Source organism: Panthera onca, chromosome A2 (genome assembly GCF_046562875.1).
Source record: "Panthera onca isolate mPanOnc1 chromosome A2, mPanOnc1 haplotype 2, whole genome shotgun sequence".
Taxonomy (NCBI): Eukaryota; Metazoa; Chordata; class Mammalia; order Carnivora; family Felidae; genus Panthera; species Panthera onca.
In genome coordinates, this window is record NC_138340.1 from 147,749,089 (window position 1) to 147,767,021 (window position 17,933).

The window sequence follows — 17,933 nt, forward strand, 5'->3', positions numbered from 1 at the left end:
GAGGAACTTTCCCGGGATCCCAAGACACAGGAGTGTCAGAGCCGGGACGGCACCCAGGCAGCCAGCACTGCATCCTGCCATCTCGGGGGGCTGGCGTGAGCCCTGAAGAAGAAGGTGCGTGAAAACCTTGGCAGTGCAGGGCCTGACACACAGTCACCTTTCCCGAATGGTAGCAAGTGCATCCCACTCTAGTCCAGAAGTTTTAAACTGGGGAAGATGCAGGCAGTGGAGAAACCCTGTGTGCCCAAGGTCCAAGGAGGTGGTAGGCACAGAGCCGGAATGTTCACGCCGCTCACTTCCTGAGCTCCCCTGTGTCCCAGGCTCGAGGCAAGGCCCTGGAGGAGGCAGAGACTGGGCAGGCCCCTGCCTGCCCTTGGATGGTCAGCAGGAGGCCCCTCCGGAAGGCCACGTGGGAAGGCGGTACTCAGGAGAGAGATGGGAACTCGCCAGAGCCGGGGCCCCGCTTGTCCCGGCTCTCGGCCCAGCTGCCCTTGGCAAACTTCTCATTCCCCAAGGTGGGCCCGATCTCAGCTGGCATCCTGCCCGGATCCCCGGTTCCCCTCTCCACAGGGGCTGACAAGGGAAAAAGACAAGGGTATGAGACAGCCTCACCTTGCCGTCAGCCTGGCCTCAATCTACCCAGCCGTCTGTGTCCCGCCGACCTCCCTCCTCTCCCTGTGACGGCCTCCAACACACGTGTGCACGTTTTACCTCCTCTGTCCTTCAATCCCCACCCACAGCTCCCCCGTCCCACCCCGCCGGAGCAACATGCCCACAACTCGTTCTACTGCTGATAGATAATGCCACTTCCGAGGCACCCAGCACGTGCAATGCACGGTGCTGACACACTGCGATCGTGGCTCCATCTAAGCCTTTAAGGACCTCGCAAGGGTGAGGGTGTCCTCTTAACCGCCTCTCAGAGAAGGTACCGCAGGCTTCCTAAGGCCAGCCAGCTGGTGCAGGATGGTGCTGGACTTCCAAACCCAAGCTTGTTTGGCTCCCGAGTCCCCATCCATCTGCCCGTCCTTCACCACACCTAGTCCTCCCCCTGGGCCTAGGAGGTGACCGAGAGACAGCCCCGAGTCTCCCCTGCAGCCTCCCACGCAGGGCCTCCTGGCAACTCAGGTTGGCCATCGAGGGCAGGGGAGCCACGTCCGGGTCTGGCACCAGGAGGAAGAGGGCACAGGGCTGGCCAGAGGGCAGGTCTGGGGAGAGGGCGTGCTCCGGACTTCTTGCCTTGGCTGCACACGCCTCCGGGGCACCAAGGACAGAGGCCCTGGGGAGGAAGGGTTAGCAAAGCCAGCTGTGGGGTGAACCCCGTCAGCAGCACGGGTTTTGGGATCAGAAAGACTCACTGACTCACACATGGAGGAAAGCCCTGTCACCTCTGGGCTCTATTGCCTCGTCTGTAAAATGAGAATATGAGTGCCCATGTCATAATGTTTTATGAGCATTAAATAAGATAATGTATGTAAAGTGCTTGGCACACACAGTGTGCACTTAATGGCAGTTTTATTACCTGCCTCTCCTCTTCCACTGGCTGCTTTTCACCCATCCCTCTTGCCCAGGAGTTTCTAAGACATCGAATACATCAGCCCAGTGTCTGGGGGGTGGAGAAGGTAGGAATTTTCTCCCCACTTGACGAAGGGGGCGATCGAGGTGAAGTGTCTCGGTGAAGAGTATTCAGCACAATTCCCCTTTGTAACTTGCCACCTCCCCCCAACCAGCTCCCTAAGCAAATGTCACTCTGAAACAAGACTTTCTTTATTCACCAGATGGTTCGATAGTTTAGTTGAAGCTTGTGAGTACAAAACCAGATAGTAAATTTTAATTGTAACCCAACAGGTTAGAGTTTAGGAGACAAGGATAGGTTGAAAACGGGGCGTGTGGTTACTGTTTGCTCTCTGTCTTTAAAGGATTGGTGTGTCCCCGGTGCCTGGGCAGCCCCCTAACCTAAACATGCCATCCCTTCACCCAGGGCTAAGTCCAGGACAGATAGAGCCGGAGGATAACTCCTCCTTCACACATATCTACCGCTCATGCCCAATCAGTGGGCACCGATTCCAGTGGCTGGAAAGGTCAGGAAACATCGCTTTAGATTATCAGTGGCTTCCCTGGGAATATTTCCATACTAGGAAAGCCAACAGGGAGAAACTATTTCGGTGGCAAGGCGGGGCTGGAAGCAAATCAGAATAATCCGGGCAAGATCCCAGGGCCTTGCCTAGGATGCTGGATCTCATATGGCCCCAGGCTAATGTGGGATGGTAAAAGTTGACTTCTGTCAATTAATTAGTGAGTTTAACAGAAACGAAGGGTCGTACATTCTGAGCATATACCCAAAAGACCAGGGGCGGGAGCTCTAGCAGGTACTTGTACACCCACGTTCTTAGCTGCATTATTCACAACAGAAAAAAAGGTGGAAGTGACCCTTGTGCCTACTGACAGATGGCCGGATAAACAAAATGTGGTCTATACACATAACGGACGATTGTTCAGCCTTAAAAAGAAAAGAAATTCTACCACATGCTACAATATGGATGAACCTTGAAAACATTCTGCTAAATGAAATAAACCGGTCCCCAAAGGACAAATCCTGTGTGTTTCCACTTACACGAGGGACGCTGAGCAGTCAAGTTCATAGAGACAGAAAATCGAACGGGGGTTTCTGAGGGAGGGCAAATGGGAAGTTAGTGTTTAGTGGGGAAGATGAAAACATCCTGGAGATGGATGGTGGGGATGGCTGGACCACAGTGGGAACGTACTTAATGGCCCCGAACATGTAAAAAATGGTTGAAATAGCAAACTTCAGGTTATGCTTATTTTACCACCACTCAAACAAAGAAGAGCCACGTGCCCTGTGTGAAGCCGAGTGTACGTGACAGTGAGCTGTCCTGTGTGGGCTCCCACTCAGGAAGTTGGTGCAGGTGGCTGTAACTCCTTCGTGAGCAGGAGGGTGGGAGCTGCGAGTCTGTCCTCATGCTAAAGGCAAAGAAGAGAGAAGACTCAGGTTGGAGGGGAAACTTTAACGTGCCAGATGAGGAATAAGGCCGTGGTAGGGTGTGATGTGATTTATACTGGGGCCATCGGAACCGCCTGGGCTGGGGGCAGGGTATCTACCCAGAGAGCATCTCAGATGGTTACAGCCCGGCAGGGCAGCTAGGGACTCCAACAGCTTTCAGCGAGAGGCTTGGTACAGTTAGGAAGGGCAATGAGAGGGAATCATTTGTAGTCTGGTCCTAGGTAAACAGGGCTGCTGTAGACAGTGAAGCAGGTTGTGCACTGAACAACCCCAAAGGTGCTGCATATGAATGATGCCATCTGGAGCACTACAGTGTTCAACCTGCACAACTGCCCATGCGTTCCTGTAGGAGAAGGAGCCCTGTAACTCTCCTGCCACCACCTCGGGCAGTCCTTGGGAACATACTGCCCTAGTCTGTGTGTTAAACTCGTGCCAAGCCAGGCTTGAGAGTCTGAGAATCCCTGGAGATGCAAATGCATGTGGAAAGTGCGTACTCTTCCATGGACTAACACCCTAGTAGTTTGAAGCAGGTGAAAAATGAGGCTGGAAAAAGTATAAATGTAAGAGAAAAGTGAATGAGAATGAGAGAGGGGCATAGCGTGAAGAGTGAGACCAAGGCAGAGAAGGACAGATATCGTATGATTTCACTCATATGCAGAATTTAAGAAACACAATAGATGAACATAAGGGAAGGGAAGCAAAAATAAGATAAACACAGAGAGGGAGACAAACAATAAGAAATACAGAGAACACACTGAGGGCGGCTGGTGGGGTGTTGGGTGGGGGGAGGGCTCAATGGCAATGGGCATTAAGGAGGGCGCTTGTTGGGATGAGCACTGAGTGTTATATATAAGTAATGAATCACTAAATTCTATTCCTGAAATCATCATTATACTACATGTTAACTAACTTGGATTAAAAAAAAAAAAAAAGAATCAGATGCTCAACCAACTAAGCCACCCAGGCGCCCCCAAATGATATTTTTAAACAATTATTTGTTAACTTACCAGAGCCATATGTCAACTATAATACTTTATTTTGCTAGATCTAAGACCTACATCCTTTCAAAATGTCAACTCATAGGCATGGTGCTTTAATTTCATAAACAATTGTGGGTTTTATATGTCTTAGGCTATAGAGCGACTTCTTTCATTCACCAAATTGGTGCCACCTGGTGTTCTGGTATTAACGTCTATAAAATAAACACGGTTATTGCTCGAATGCAGCCTGTCTGGGGGGAGGGGGTTACAGAGATATGAACTGTAAACAAGTAAACACATTAATAAGCAAGATAATATTCATTCAGAAAAAAGAGTGAGACCAAGAAAAGGAAGAGCGTATCATAATATAGCCGATGTTTTCATTTGTTTATACGACACACCCGTATACCTTATACGTGTCCACACAAGAGCAGACGTGTACACGGAGCAGAGGTGCGTTATCAGTGAGGACACAGAGCCTACCACCTACGGCCTTTGGAAGTGCCTCTTGGTATCTATCCACTGAGGAGCCGAGGGGACCCTCCTCCAGACAGAAGTGACTGTGCCCTCGTTATAGAAGTGTGCACACGTGCACACACACACACACACTGGCACACAATTTATTCAACAATTATGGAGAAATAAATGCATATGGGCCCCAAAGTCCCTGGGGACTTGCTGTGTTTTCTGTCGAGATGCACAGCGTCTCCACCCCCTTGAACAACCGTGTAGACGTTCCCGCAGGGGTCGGTACCTGCAAACCCGTGCAACCCCCCGAGCGAGGCGTCTGTTGTTATGTTATGCACGACATAAGTCTTGGAATTAGCCTTAATCTCTACTGTTGCTTTGCCTGGAGAGTTTTGATCCGTCCTAATAAGTATCCAGAGCCCGAAGGCACGACAGTGACGTGCAAAGACTCATCATTGGGAGCACAGACCCTGAAGTCTAACTGCAGGACTCAAATCCTGGTGCCACCCCCTCCCAGCTGCGTGGCCCCGGAGTTCTCTGTGCCTTTAGTTTTGCTGCCTCTCAAAGAAGCGCGACTTCTTCAGACTGCTTGTGAGACAGTAAATCCGCACACACGTATGAAGTACTTACAACTGGACCGGGAGCTTAGTCGGCAGCCCGCTAACAGCGATTATGCCTTACGATTATTACTTTGCCCTGGTTTCCTCATTTATATTTTTCACTTTTCTCTGGTATTTATCTTGATAAGTCATCCGAAATCCCTTTCGGAACAAAGCACAGTATGAATATATGCATAAGCCAGATACTATGCTAGACAGGAAGTGATAAAATGTTCAAAAGATGAGGTCCTGCTGGTACAAAAGACAGTTATATTCTTATCGTTCACGCTTCCACCCCCCCTTCCCAGCACATCACTTATTTTTTCCACATGTATTTATTGAGCACCAACTATGTGGTGAAATCCCTTACATCATGGGAGTTTCCTAAACAGGAGTCCGTGAGCGCGTTACATTAGCTGCCAGATGTGTTGTTTTTGTGTGTATGTACAGTTTTTCTTCAACTTCCATTCAATTCTCAAGGGCTCCATGACCCCTAGAACCCAAATCTACTCCCATCTCTGCTCAGATGGCTCCCTGGCTCGGCCCCATTTCCTCCCGAGGGACGGGCTGGCTGCCGTTGACAAGCGGGGGCAGGGGGAAGCCTTGGGCAAGTCACATCCCCTCCCTGGCCTCAGCTTTCTCACCTCCCGATGAGGTGGCTGCATTTGCAGGTCACCGACACCTTTCTCTGCACTAGCACCTTGATGGGGAAGGCTTGGTTACGGGTCCTACTTCTCACCTCGAGGTCTCGGAGCACAGGATGGTCTTCAATCCCTGGGAACAGCACCCGCATGGTGTACGTTCTGTAATCCAGGAAGGGGATCCCAGCTCCGTCCAGGTCACTGGTCAGCTCATGGATGTCCGTCTGCAGCTCAGCAAAAGCTGGTACAAAGGGAAGCCCATGAGACTGCTGGCTGGGGTGAGCCTCGAGTCTGAGGCTCAGAACCCTCACCCAGGCCTTTAGGAGACACGGGCAATAGGCTGCAGGTGTGCAGGAATAACGTTGGATGTTTTAAGTAGCTGGGGAGAATGATATAGGAAGGAGAGATAGAATGTGTCACAAGGAGGCTTGTCTTGGGCCAAATCCCTTCCAAAGCATGAGTGGGGGTGGCTGTCCATAGATTTGTCCTGCTGCTGGGGCCTGAATGGTTTTGGTTTACAGAATATGCTGGGGGGTAGGGGGGACGTCAAAGGACGGGGGAGGGAGGGGAGAGGTTCCAGTGGTGGAGGGTCTATTCCTAATTCTGCGTTTTATAGTGGGCTAAGTGAAAAACAATTTCTTCTGCAGTCCTAGTTCTGGGCCACGCAGCTCACTGGAGCCTTCAAACCACAAACCATCCAATGGGGCCAAGACGAAGGCTCTGCCACATTACTGTATTCCTTCTGGATAGATATGCAGGGCGTATCTTTGTCTTTCCTTCCTCAAGGTGATGCCACTCCACGGTGAATTATGGTCTGCATGTGGGCACTGCTGTCTGTGGAGGCAGCTCAGGCCTCCAGATGGTCATGGAGCTGCAAGACGCCCTTCCTTCCTGCCCCCAAGGAAGTCTAGCACACGGCCCAGGTGGTCACACAGCGCCAAAGCTGCGGCCACACTCTGTCCTGAGCACAGCCCTCCTCCCAGGCCACCCTCTGCCACAGAAGGCCGTCAGAAATGACGTGCCGGACCTTCCCCCGCTCCGTCTTCCTCCAGGGCACACGCACACGTACTCGCGTGCATGCATGCGTGAGACACACGCACGTTCACACACAACCAGCGTGGATTAACACAGCCAGTAGGCACCGATGAAACGATACTTCTTACGATTTCCATAAACACAAGAATGGGAAAACAGTATTCCGTGGGCTCTACTGATCACATGACACAAACACAACACGGCTGCCGCAGGCACTGTGGACGGGGGCCCCACTGCACCCCACAGTGCCAACTTGGGCCCACGGACCTTGGGTCTCCAGGCCTCGAGACTTCTCATTTGCTTCTCACTTGACGGAATCGTGAGGACCCCACCCGGGCCCCTGGAGAGGCTGCTCCAGACCTCCCCTGCACTGCTCTCCGTCCGCACCCCTGGTCACACTGACACGGGGGGGGGGGGGGGGGCCCTGCCAGTGAATTGCTGTGGCCGTGTAAGCACGCGTGTGTGTGTTTATGTCTCAAGAGGCCAGGCCAGCGCAGGGCCTGGGTTTGCGTGTGGGTGACGTCCCGGCTTACTCTCAAGTCTTTGGGGAGTCACCTTCCCCGAACCCAAGCTGCCCCTTACATGTTCGAGAGCCAGCTCTGGGCACCCCCGACGAATACTTCCGTGGCGAATCTCCATGTACTTTGCTCTACACCTCTCTCGTCTCACTCACGCAGGAGAGCTCTCTCCCGAGCCAGAAGCCAAGGCCCTCTCCTGGCGCCTCCGCTGACCCTCTTCGGCTGGACTCCCTGACTGCTAATTCCTCCTTCTCCAGAACTTTCCGAGAGGAACCTGGCTTCACATTCCCCTCTCTGCCCGCTCCCCGTTGGGGGTGCTCAGCTGGTGGAGAGGAGAAGGAGGGGGGTGGTTTTTTAATCTGTCTGCAGCTTTCCTTCAAGTCACTAAGCGCCTCCAACATTCAAAGCCTCGTGCCTGCCACACATAAAAGAGATTCTAATCACTACACCTAATTAGAGGGAAGAGTACATTGCGGAGAAAAAAATTAAGCAGCGTAAATATAATAAAAGGCAGTAATTAACAGTCCCACAAGGCAGATGCCAGTGTTGACAGCTAAGGATGTACTGAGGGGACGGGATGGACCCACTTCCCCATCAGAGGGAGCTGCGGCTTCCCTAGTGGGGATGGGAGAGCCCCAGGTACAGGCTGGATTGGCTCGGAGAATAAATCCACGGCAAAGAATCCACTCAGACCCTCCCAGGGTGACTCACGAAATGATATCATGATATCTGGCAGGCGACAAGAGTCTGACTCCTAAATTTCCTTCTTGGATTTAGTGCAGCTGATTTCACATCATGGCGGTGTTGGTAATTTTTAAACATACAGGCTGGGAAACCCTCTTCCTTCTACATCTCAAATCAGCCCTACAGCCGTACCTTCCTCCTCAAGGAAGGGAGCTGCGGGTTGCTGAATGTGTCATGTCAAGACACCCCAAGGTGTCCCCAAGAGGAGAGCATAAAACCCCGGCGGCCAGGATTCTGGGCTGGAAACTGCTCTCACGGAGCTTAGGATGATCCCAGCCTGACCTGGGGAAAGAGGGGAAGGGGGCACCTGGAGGGAGGGGAGGGCGGCCTCGCCAGGGAAGGGGTGGGTCTGCTGGGATAAGGGATCTGTCTGGATACAGGCTTGGAGAGCAGAGTTAGAGGTTAGACACCCGGCCCCCAGTGCGGCCTGCAGGTGCCCAGCCCGCTGCCCTGTGTGAGGCGCACGCGCACAGACTCGGGCCGGGGGGCGGGGCATGGTCCCGGTCCTCCAGTACCTTCTTTGCACTCCAGGGCCACACGCGACTCCAGGTTGTCCATTTGCATCTGCAGCCGCTTCAGCGTGAGGTCACTTTCGCGGGACTTGCGTTTGTAGGCGATGAGGACGGCTACGATGAAGATGACCAGGAGGCCGCCTGCCACGGCGATGCTGACGATGGCAGGCAGGCTGAGCGGGCTGTCCGGGGCCACGTACACCATCCCCGGGGAGTACTCCATGCCACCGACTCGGGCCTGGGGGCACAGCACGCGAGAGGAAGCTGGGAGGGGGCTCAGAGCACCCCGGGGAAGCAGCCCCGGGGCAGGATGAAGGAAAGGGCTCCAGGGAGGAAAACCGTCTCGGGTTGGAACAGAGGAGAGGGTGTGTGGGGGCCTGGGGATGGGTCCGGATGGCTCAGAGCAGGCCACCCCCCACAGACGGGAAGCTGCAAATTCCCTCAGCCGGGACTAATGTCCATCTTCATAAGGAAACAGCCCACGACTGGGACCTAAAGAAGTCTGACACGTCTTCAATGACCGCTCCCTGAGATTCATCCCATCATAAGGATTGGAAGACTGAGGCAGAGCATATTATGGCCCTCCTGGGGCCAACAACAGTGCTCTCCTGGAAGGGTCTCTAGCCTGTAACCGGCCATGCAGCACATCCCTAGAGCTGTTTTGCATGGCCTTTATTGTAGCACCAGCGTCAGGAAAGAATGACAATGCACAAGAAGGAGGTGGGAAGCATGACAGAGAGAAGGAACAAGGGGTGATGGCTGGCCACGAAGGAAGTTCCGAGCGGGCCAGAATCGCCTCCCGGAAAGCCCTGGCAGCCCAGCATGGAGCCGGTCCGCTCACACTCTCACATCCTTAAGTGCCCGCCCCATCCAGATCGGGGCCCCGCCGGCCTCACCATCACTTTGTGCCTGCCGATGAGGTTGGGGGACTCGCAGAGCAGCTGCACATCCGACACCGTCACCGTGCACGGCTTCTCCCCAACCAGCACGGTGTAGTTCAGCTTCACATTACCCCCAGCCACCGGTGGGATCAGGTTCTTGCCCTGGAGGGACAGGAGAGCCTCGGTTCCCACCCCAGAGTCAGCATCATAGCTTCTGGCTGGCTGCCACGTCTCCCACCCAGGGGTCCCATCCTGCTGGCGAGCTGGTGGAGAGGCCACCTTCCACAACAAGTCCGAAAGCTTTGTGACACATACACTGCCATTCCCCTTTCCTCGGTGGGGAGTCAGTGATGGGGGCACTCTTTTGAGCTCATCCGAGTGCAGCCTCAGAATCCCTCTCAACACAGAGCTACAGTCAATCGGTACCAATTGATTGAAATTGTCACAGGAGTTAAAATTAAGTTGCTACCCATGCTCCAAAGAAACCCTATGCTGTGGTCTGCAAAGGGCTACACGGGAGGAAGCAGTGTGCGCCTTTGACCTCCCAGGTCCTGGACTCGGGGGACACAGGAAGCCTGGGAGGCAGATGGCCAGGATGGGTCCAGCTGCCCCGATCAGGTCTCTACGGCCTGTAAAGAGAGTTTGCCTCCCAATACAAACTCGGAGGCAGTGTTTTCCACGCTCTGGACTATGACACAACCTCTGCTAGGGACGGCGGTCATGAAATTGGGCCAGAGCCCATGACTTCTGGCCTTTCTCTGGGACTTGAAAAGCATCCCCATTCCATGCAGCAGCCTCCCGGCTTCCCACCTCCCGCCCACCACCTTACTCTACCTTCAGGATGATGGGAGTGCCAGGCTTGAGCTCCAGGACTCCTGAGGGCCCGAAGGCCTCAAACACGGGGTTGGGATAGTAGGTGAAGTTGGTCTTGTTGAGGATTAGCAGGGACTGGACGTTGTCCAGGATGAAGCCAAACTCCTCAGGCCTCTCGGTCAGGTCAGACTGGTGGTCGGGCCCCAGAGCGAGGGCCGGAGCCTGGCAGGTCATCTCAGTGGCGTTCAGGACCTCACAGAGCTGGAGGAGCCAGAAAGGGGGACTTATGCAGCGCCTGAACCCATAGAGCCCCAACGCACCCACCAGGGTCCCCCCGTGCCATCAAACAGCATGGCGCTGACCTGGGCCGCCACCCCTCCGCAGCCACGACCACATAACCTGGGCACTCAAGCAGCAGACTCTGCAGTGGCATCTAGATCTGCTTTGTCCACAGCGGGTGTGGCAGTGACTAGGGGATCTCTAAGCTAAGGGGCAGCACCGGAGGTCTGAAAGGTGGAGGAATGAGGATATGAAACCCCAGAACCCCTAGAAGTGACTGCTCTTCCGTGCCTGTACCCCAAGGTGTGAAAATGCCCTCATGTCTGCTCCCTCATCCCATCGTCCCAGTGCTCCAGGGTGTCTGGGTCCCGTCAGGACATGTTGAGTGGTGCTCATGCTCCCTGCCCGTGTTCCCTGCCCACCCTGGACTCACATTGATGTGCTCCTTCCCTCCATGCTTGGCACGGATCTGGGGATTCTGTATGAGGTCCAGGTGAGTCCCCCATACGGCGATGGGTGTGTTTCCACTGCCCGGGGAAGAAAGGAGGAGGCGTGTCAACACGGGGATAGGAATAGCAAAGGCACTTGAAGATGATGATGATGATCAATCAGGCTGAGCTCTGACATTAAAGACAATGATAGCCAGGAGGCGTGATAATGTTCACAGGGACAATGATGACAAACCGACTGAATAATGATAAGGATGAGCTCTCAGCGGCCAAGGGGACGACAGTGATAACCAGATGTCTGCGGCTGTCCAGCACTGGGCTCATCGAGAGCTTGAACACCCGTGGAGGCTCTGAAGCCTCCTGACTGGAGCCAGATGTTTCTCTGCAGCCCCTGGTGTCTCTGCCCCAGCCCTCACCGATCTCAGGGAGATTTTCACACTAGCCTTGGCCTAATGAGAGCCTTGCTCCAAGACGCCCCCCACCAGACCCTCCAGGGTCTGAGCACTGTCTCCTCCCCAGAAATTACTACAATTTCATCTGCAACAGTTACAAGCTTGGCGAATAAAGAATCTCTGTCACCCACATTCATTTCTACCTCCCTATGCATCTGCTCATCTCTGCACTCCCAGTTATTCCCTGGCTTCCTCTCGCCCTCCACCTGCCCCTCCCGCTCCCTCTCCCTCCCCCCCAACACGTGCACACACACACACACACAAGCATGGGCCTACACACACGTGCACATGCATGCTGGGAGATTCCTGTAAAACCCAGACAGGCTCTTCTGCCCATGGCGGTGTTCCACAATGGTATTCTGCTATCTGGCCATCTCCCAATCTTCTCCATCACCAATTCAACACGCGTTTACCAACGGACCCGCCCCCCCATCACTGATCCTTAGTAGCCCAGACTCTTGGGAGCAGTCTGAAGCCTCACTCTGCAGAGCCCCACCCCATCGGAGAATTTGTTCACTGCAGCAAAAACTCTAGGGCCGGCTGGCAGGCCCCAAACCTCCAACCTCCCTCTTGTTATGAACGTGACTCAGGGTCCACTACTGAGTGCCAGGAAGGACAACACCTCTACTTCTGTGACAATGACATGAGGAAGAGCTGAATTAACCCAGACTGTGAATTCCTTAGGGAGCTGTAGAGTTTGTCTAGGCAAAGGGCTACACCAACTTCCTAGATTCCCGGGGCCTCAGGGGGCAAATCCCAGAATAGCTTTCTACAGACTATTTTCCCCCTCTTCGTGCCTTATATTCATCTCCTTTAAAATCACGGCTAAAGCTTATAAACTTTGGGTCTTAGGAGGTAACTGCTGAGGACAACCAAATCTGATCTCAGCAAAGGCTGCCTTTCGTGGCTGTAAGGCGGGGGGTGGCAAACTTTTCTGGAAAGGGCCAGAGAGTAAATATTTTAGGCTTCCCAGGCCATATGGTCTGTTGCAATTACTCATCTCTGCTGTTGTGTTGAGAAAGCAGCTACAGACAAAACATATATGAATGAGCATGGCTGTGTTCCAATAAAACTTTATTCATAAAAGGAGGCAGATGGCCAGATCTGGCCCCCAGGTTGGAGTCTGCTCAACCCCAGTTTAAAAGATTGTTCTCTGTACTGGACTTGTCCTTGACGCCCGCTTCAGCCAGGGAGACCACATCTCTATGCGTTCCCCCTTTCCCTGATGCCAGATGTCCTCTAGAACTGAAGCCCACGGTGGGGAGGGTGGGTGAGGGGCAGTGGGAGAGAGCTGGGCCAGGCACTGCACTGTGCGTATGCGTTCTGCTTACCCCTCCCAGTGCCCCAGGAGGGAGCTGATGGAGGAGAAACCATGAGCCCAGAGAAGTCAAGTAACCTTTAAGGTGATTGGTTACTTTGGCTGGTTAGAAGTAGAGCTGGGCTGAGCCCACTCCTTCTGACCCCAAGGCCTGTTCCATTCCACCTCAGCCCCTGATCCAGCAGTTTCCCAAAGGTCAGCAGGGCCCTTGGTGTCAGGATGCCCTTAGCATCGCCTTCCCATTACAATGTATCCCCCAGGGACTGGAACAGCGCTCCCTCCCTGAAGGGAGATGTCACACTCCACAGCCCCACCAAGCGGGGACTGGGAGGGTCCCTAGGGATCCTGGAGTTTCTAAAGCCCCCTGTGAACCTCTCCAGAGGGGAGGCCGGGAAGTTACGCAGCTGGTACAAGTCAGCTTGCGAATGGCTGAGTGAGAGGTGGCCTTAGAGGGCGTTGCTGTAACAGCACATACCTGGCTCCCTCCTAGGACATGCGCTCTCTATACTTGTTTTGGGCCCCCGGGAAAAGAGCGGGGAACAAGATCTACTCCCTGCCCTTGAGGAGTTTGCAATAGAGGGAAGGTCGAAGCAAGCAGACAACTCGGGGTCATGACAGAGCAGGACAGAGGAACGGCAGGATGCTACAGAAGCCCAGAGGACAGACATCTGAACTGCACCCTGGTGGTCAGGGCACGTTTTTGTTCAAGAGCAGGCCAAGAAGAAGTTGGATCTGATCTCTTTCTCCTGCATCCCTCAGCAGGATTGGAATTATCGCCCATATTTGCCAGAAGGGAGGTTCAGGGGAAGAGGACTGGCACCCCCTCAGCAGTCACTATGGCGGGATCATTTCCTCCAGGTGTACCCACCAATGCTCAGATTAGGGGTCACGGGCTCTTGCCGGTCAGAGCTTGGCCCCAGGGGCCGGGTCCCATTCAGAGGTGTTCTCGGTGGAAGGAGGGCGCCCTGGAAGGAAGGTCTGATTTGGGGGGTGCTCTGAGTCAACCCCGATTCATCAGTCCTCAAAGCCGAACTGGGTCCCAGAACTGTCCTTGGCTCTTGAGAGTTGAGGAAGGAAAACTGAGGTCAGGGCTGCCCCTACCTGACTATGCTCCACTCTGGCTCGATCCGCACGATGGTGGGGTCCTCCACATACTGGAAGAACAGGTCCTGGTGGATGCTGGCCTTGTCCACTTGCACCATCACCTTCATTTCTAGCACCTCATCTGAGGACGTGGTGTTGCAGATGATGTAGGACGGAGAGCGTCTGCAGGGAGGGCAGACATGGAGCTGGGGTCCGGGTGTTGATGGGGACAGGGGTCCGGGTCAGGGCCCTCCCACCCCTCCCTGTTCGTCAGGCTCCTCAGAGGCAATAAGTCAGCGCTGCCTCAGATATAAAGCTCCAGGCACTACTGCAGAGACTTGACCCAACGGTAGACAGGTTCCTCTGAGCCCTCTTTTCAACAAGGCCTTATCCTGGGGCCCTGTCCTGGGCCTGTCAAGCCCCATTTGTAGCAAGAATCCTGCTAAGTCAAAACGCCCGACCCCCCTCCAGTTGATACCTGAGTACCCTGGGCTGCCTTTGGCAAGAATCCTGTTAAGTCCCTTTAGCAAGAGTCTCCCTATTCCTATTCATCTTAGTAATTTGCCATCACTGACCCCCTCACTATGCTGCTTGGCTATAAATCCCCCCATGTCTTTGCCGTATTTGGAGTCAAACCTGATTTCTTTCCTTCCCCCTTGTGATACTCTTGGCGCCTATTGCAATAATCCTGAGTGAACTCTTCCTTACCATTTTAGCAAGTGTCAGAACAGTTTTTTCTTGATCACTGGCCTGACTTCAGATCTGTCACAGCCCTCAGCATAGTTCTGTCCCAGGAAAACCTCTCCTGCAGAATGTCACGTCCCCACCAAATCTGAGTCCTGCATCAGACGAGCCTCCCACCTCCCTCCTATACCCCAGGCTCCTGGCTTACAGAAGGTGTGCCCTTTTGGGCCTGGATGGTGGAATCAGTGGGGAGAAAGTCGGCTGCCCTTGGAGGCTGACCCTCAGCCAGCTGGGGTAGGGGCCCCTAGCAGATTTCGGCAGGCCTGGCTGGCTCTGCAGCAGCTGGAGAGAGGCTAGCCTCCAGGCAGGGGCTCTAGATTCCCCAGGGACTCCTGCGGAACCCGAGGGTTCTGTACAGCGGTTGGTATAGGGGCACAAAGGCTAAATGGTGGGCAGCAGCATGAATGGGGTGCCTGGCAGTTCTCCAGACTGAGGCAAAAACATCCACAGCCAGTTCTGCCCATCAAATCCTCCCTCAAAGAGAAAGGCCACTTTCTCAGGGAAGAGAAGGCACTTCCAGGAGGTTAGCCCTGGTCGTCTGCTGCCCTGAGGCTGCCCCACCGGCCCCACCCACTGGGCTGTGGGCCCCCCGAGGCCTGCCTTGAGCTGAGTTACCTGTGGAAGAGGCAAGGCTGCTTCCCGAACATCACCACCACATTGCTGCCCGCGTTCAGGTTGGTGCCCGTGATGGTCACTTGGGTGCCCCCCGACATGGGCCCCCGTTTGGGCTTCAGGTCCGAGAGAGTCAGCGTCTGTGCAGGAAAGGATCTGGCCTGAGACACAACTGGGGCAGGGTCTGAAGAGAGGCAGCACCCCACTCCCCGGAGCTGCCTTCTGGAATCCTCAGTAACGGTGGCCTCCCAAAGAGCCCATGAAGATTTTATTGAGCTTGTGTGGGAAAGTGACGTTCTGGACCCTGAGAGCTTACACCTCTATATTCATAACAGTAGTAATAGCTGCTATATGCTGACGTTTTAACTGGCACGCTTTATACCTTCATCCATCTCTATATAATTTATTTGCTCAGTCAATTCTACAAGGTAGGTATTATTACCTATTTTACAGAAAAAATTCAGAGATGTTAAGTAAAGTTCCCGAGGTCACACAGCTAAAAAGTGGCACATCTGAGATCTGACTCCAGAGCTCTGGTTCTCCATCACCTCTCCAGTCTCGGGTGCTTTTGGGAAGGTGACCTGTTCCTTCCATGGGCCTGTTAAGAGAGCTGTCCAAACGCTCAGAGGCCTGAGCGATGGGTGGTGAGGGCCCCAGGGAAACCCAGGGGGAGGAGTGAAGAAGGGTCAGGGATGGAGTGAGGATGGGGAGGGGGCACCTGTGAGCTGAGGATTTGGAGTTGTGCTTTGCTCTTTCATTAGCATTTTAATGGAAAAAAACTTTCCTCAGTCCCAGGTGAGAAGCCCGTATCTGCATTTAAATGAAGATTTCGCTCTCCCCTGCCCCTTAAAGAATTCTGCACCAAAAGTTGAACCTACTGGGCTCCCAGCCCGCAGGCGACCTCCCCAGGAGAGGCCTCAATAACACCTCGGGAGGAGGGGAGAAGCCCCAGTGAGGCTGGCAGGTATGCGGGGTGGTGGGGGGCCCGTGGGGACACTTGCCCACCGCCCACTGTCTGCCCCATACGTGGGGCCCATCTGCCCACCGGGTCCCTGCAGATCCCGAGCACCTGGCACCCACAATGCTAAGGAACCCCTCATTCTGGAGCTGCTGCTGGCTCAAATGGAGACTGGGACACAGGTGGGGTGAGGCTGTGGAAAGAGTGGAGAACAGCTCTGCCCAGATCATGCTGTGGGACTCTGGACAAACCATGTAACCTCTCTGATCACAAAATCAGGGAGCTGGATCAAAACACAGTTATCTCAAAGGGGCCTGCCGGTTTTCCGGTTCTGTAACTTGCAGTCACCTCCCCCACATGGTGCCTTTGTCCCACTGTCTGGAAGGGAAAGAGGGCGCTGTCTGTGCGAGGCAAGGGGGGGCCTAGAGATAAAGTAAAAAAACAGGCAGGTTAAGACAGATGGGGGTGGCAGCAACGTGGGAAGAAGAGGCTCTCTGGCAGCCTGTGGGTGGGGTTCTAGAAGGGGTGGAAAGGAGTAATCCTTGTTGGCCCTGCAGTGGCGGGCTGGGGGCGGGGGTGAGGAGTGGATGATACTGAGACATGTTTTAAAGTTGTGAGAAACTATTAATTATTCAAGTCATGCTTCATAAATATTTCACGGCGGGTTTGCACGGGAAATCAAATTCTGTATTACTTGCCACCCCTTCACTTGGCTCCTGGCTGGAGGTAGGGAAGGGAAAGATTCCCTCTGTGGAGATCTCTAGGGACAGAACGGGTGACGAGACCAAGGATGCTGATCCCTTGGCCTTGGCGGTCGGGTTCTGGCTTTTGGGTGAATAAACCCACACATCAGAGTCTGGCCTGATTTGTGGAGGGAAACTGAATCAGACTCAAACCTTACTCCCAATCTCAGCACAGGGAAGGGGGCTCCCCAGCATGCCCCAGGTCCTGAGAGGCATCCCTGAAGAAGAGGCTCCCCTGGGTGCCCCATGTCTCCGGAGGACCCCTGGGAAGGGGTTCCTGAGCTGTCCCAGGACCCCAGAGGAGTCACGGGCTTCTCTGTGGGGCCCAAGTAGGGCTACCTGCAAGCTGCCTAGCTGTGTGGGGAGGCTATGAGGGCTCCGAGATGCTGGAGAGAGGGTCACTCTGTCTCTTCCCACCTCTCAGTTGAGACTCATGGGAACCTCTGCCCCTCATTCCCTCCCTGGACCCTGAGGAGCTCTGGGGTAGCCTCAATGACTGGGCCCTTAAATGCACAGGAGGGACGGGGGAGGACCCGAGCTCCCCAGCATCATTCCCCTCCCTGAACGTCTTCCCCAGTGGACACGTGGCATCAGCACAGTCCCTCACAAACCGCCAAGTCCCAGGGCCCCACTGGGCCGGTGCATTTTTTGCCTTGTGGCAACAGCTCTTTTGTTTACTGACTTCTCTTTCTGTCCCAACCTCTTCCCTTGCCATCAACCCCCTTCCTTCTCCCTCCCTTCTTTTCCCATCTTTAGGTGCACTCCTATCTTATGCCAGGAACAGCCTCCCACTACTCCAGATCCATACGGAACATCCTATCCTGCCTTTCCATCCAGTTTCTTCCATGAAGCCTCACCTTGATGCCCTGCATCTAACCACATCCTGCTCTGGGGCAGAAACCGTCATGCAGGCAAGACTGACCTTACCTGAGAGCCGAAGGGGCTTTTGAATGTTGACAACATAGGCTCCTTGTAAGAATTAAGCCTGGAACCGGATATCAATGGGCACACAGCAGCTGTTCTACAAACATTGTTTCTCCTAGGCCAGTGGCCCTCAGGCTGGGCTGAGTTGGAATCTCCCGGAG

The 17,933-nt window shown here is 54.2% G+C and overlaps 1 protein-coding gene across 2 annotated transcripts in view; it reads right to left on the reverse strand.

Moving 5' to 3' along the window:
• PLXNA4 (plexin A4) overlaps window positions 1–17,933 on the reverse strand; it is a 440,460-nt gene that overhangs the window by 40,407 nt on the left and 382,120 nt on the right. For both annotated transcript variants that reach the window (XM_060633177.3, XM_060633176.3), the window contains exons 15-21: window positions 15,151–15,287; window positions 13,810–13,974; window positions 10,923–11,016; window positions 10,232–10,471; window positions 9,413–9,559; window positions 8,520–8,754; window positions 5,806–5,948 (exon numbers count right to left, since the gene is read on the reverse strand). In XM_060633177.3, the coding sequence (XP_060489160.2) occupies window positions 5,806–5,948; window positions 8,520–8,754; window positions 9,413–9,559; window positions 10,232–10,471; window positions 10,923–11,016; window positions 13,810–13,974; window positions 15,151–15,287 (1,161 nt within the window). The remainder of the gene's footprint in view (window positions 1–5,805; window positions 5,949–8,519; window positions 8,755–9,412; window positions 9,560–10,231; window positions 10,472–10,922; window positions 11,017–13,809; window positions 13,975–15,150; window positions 15,288–17,933) is intronic.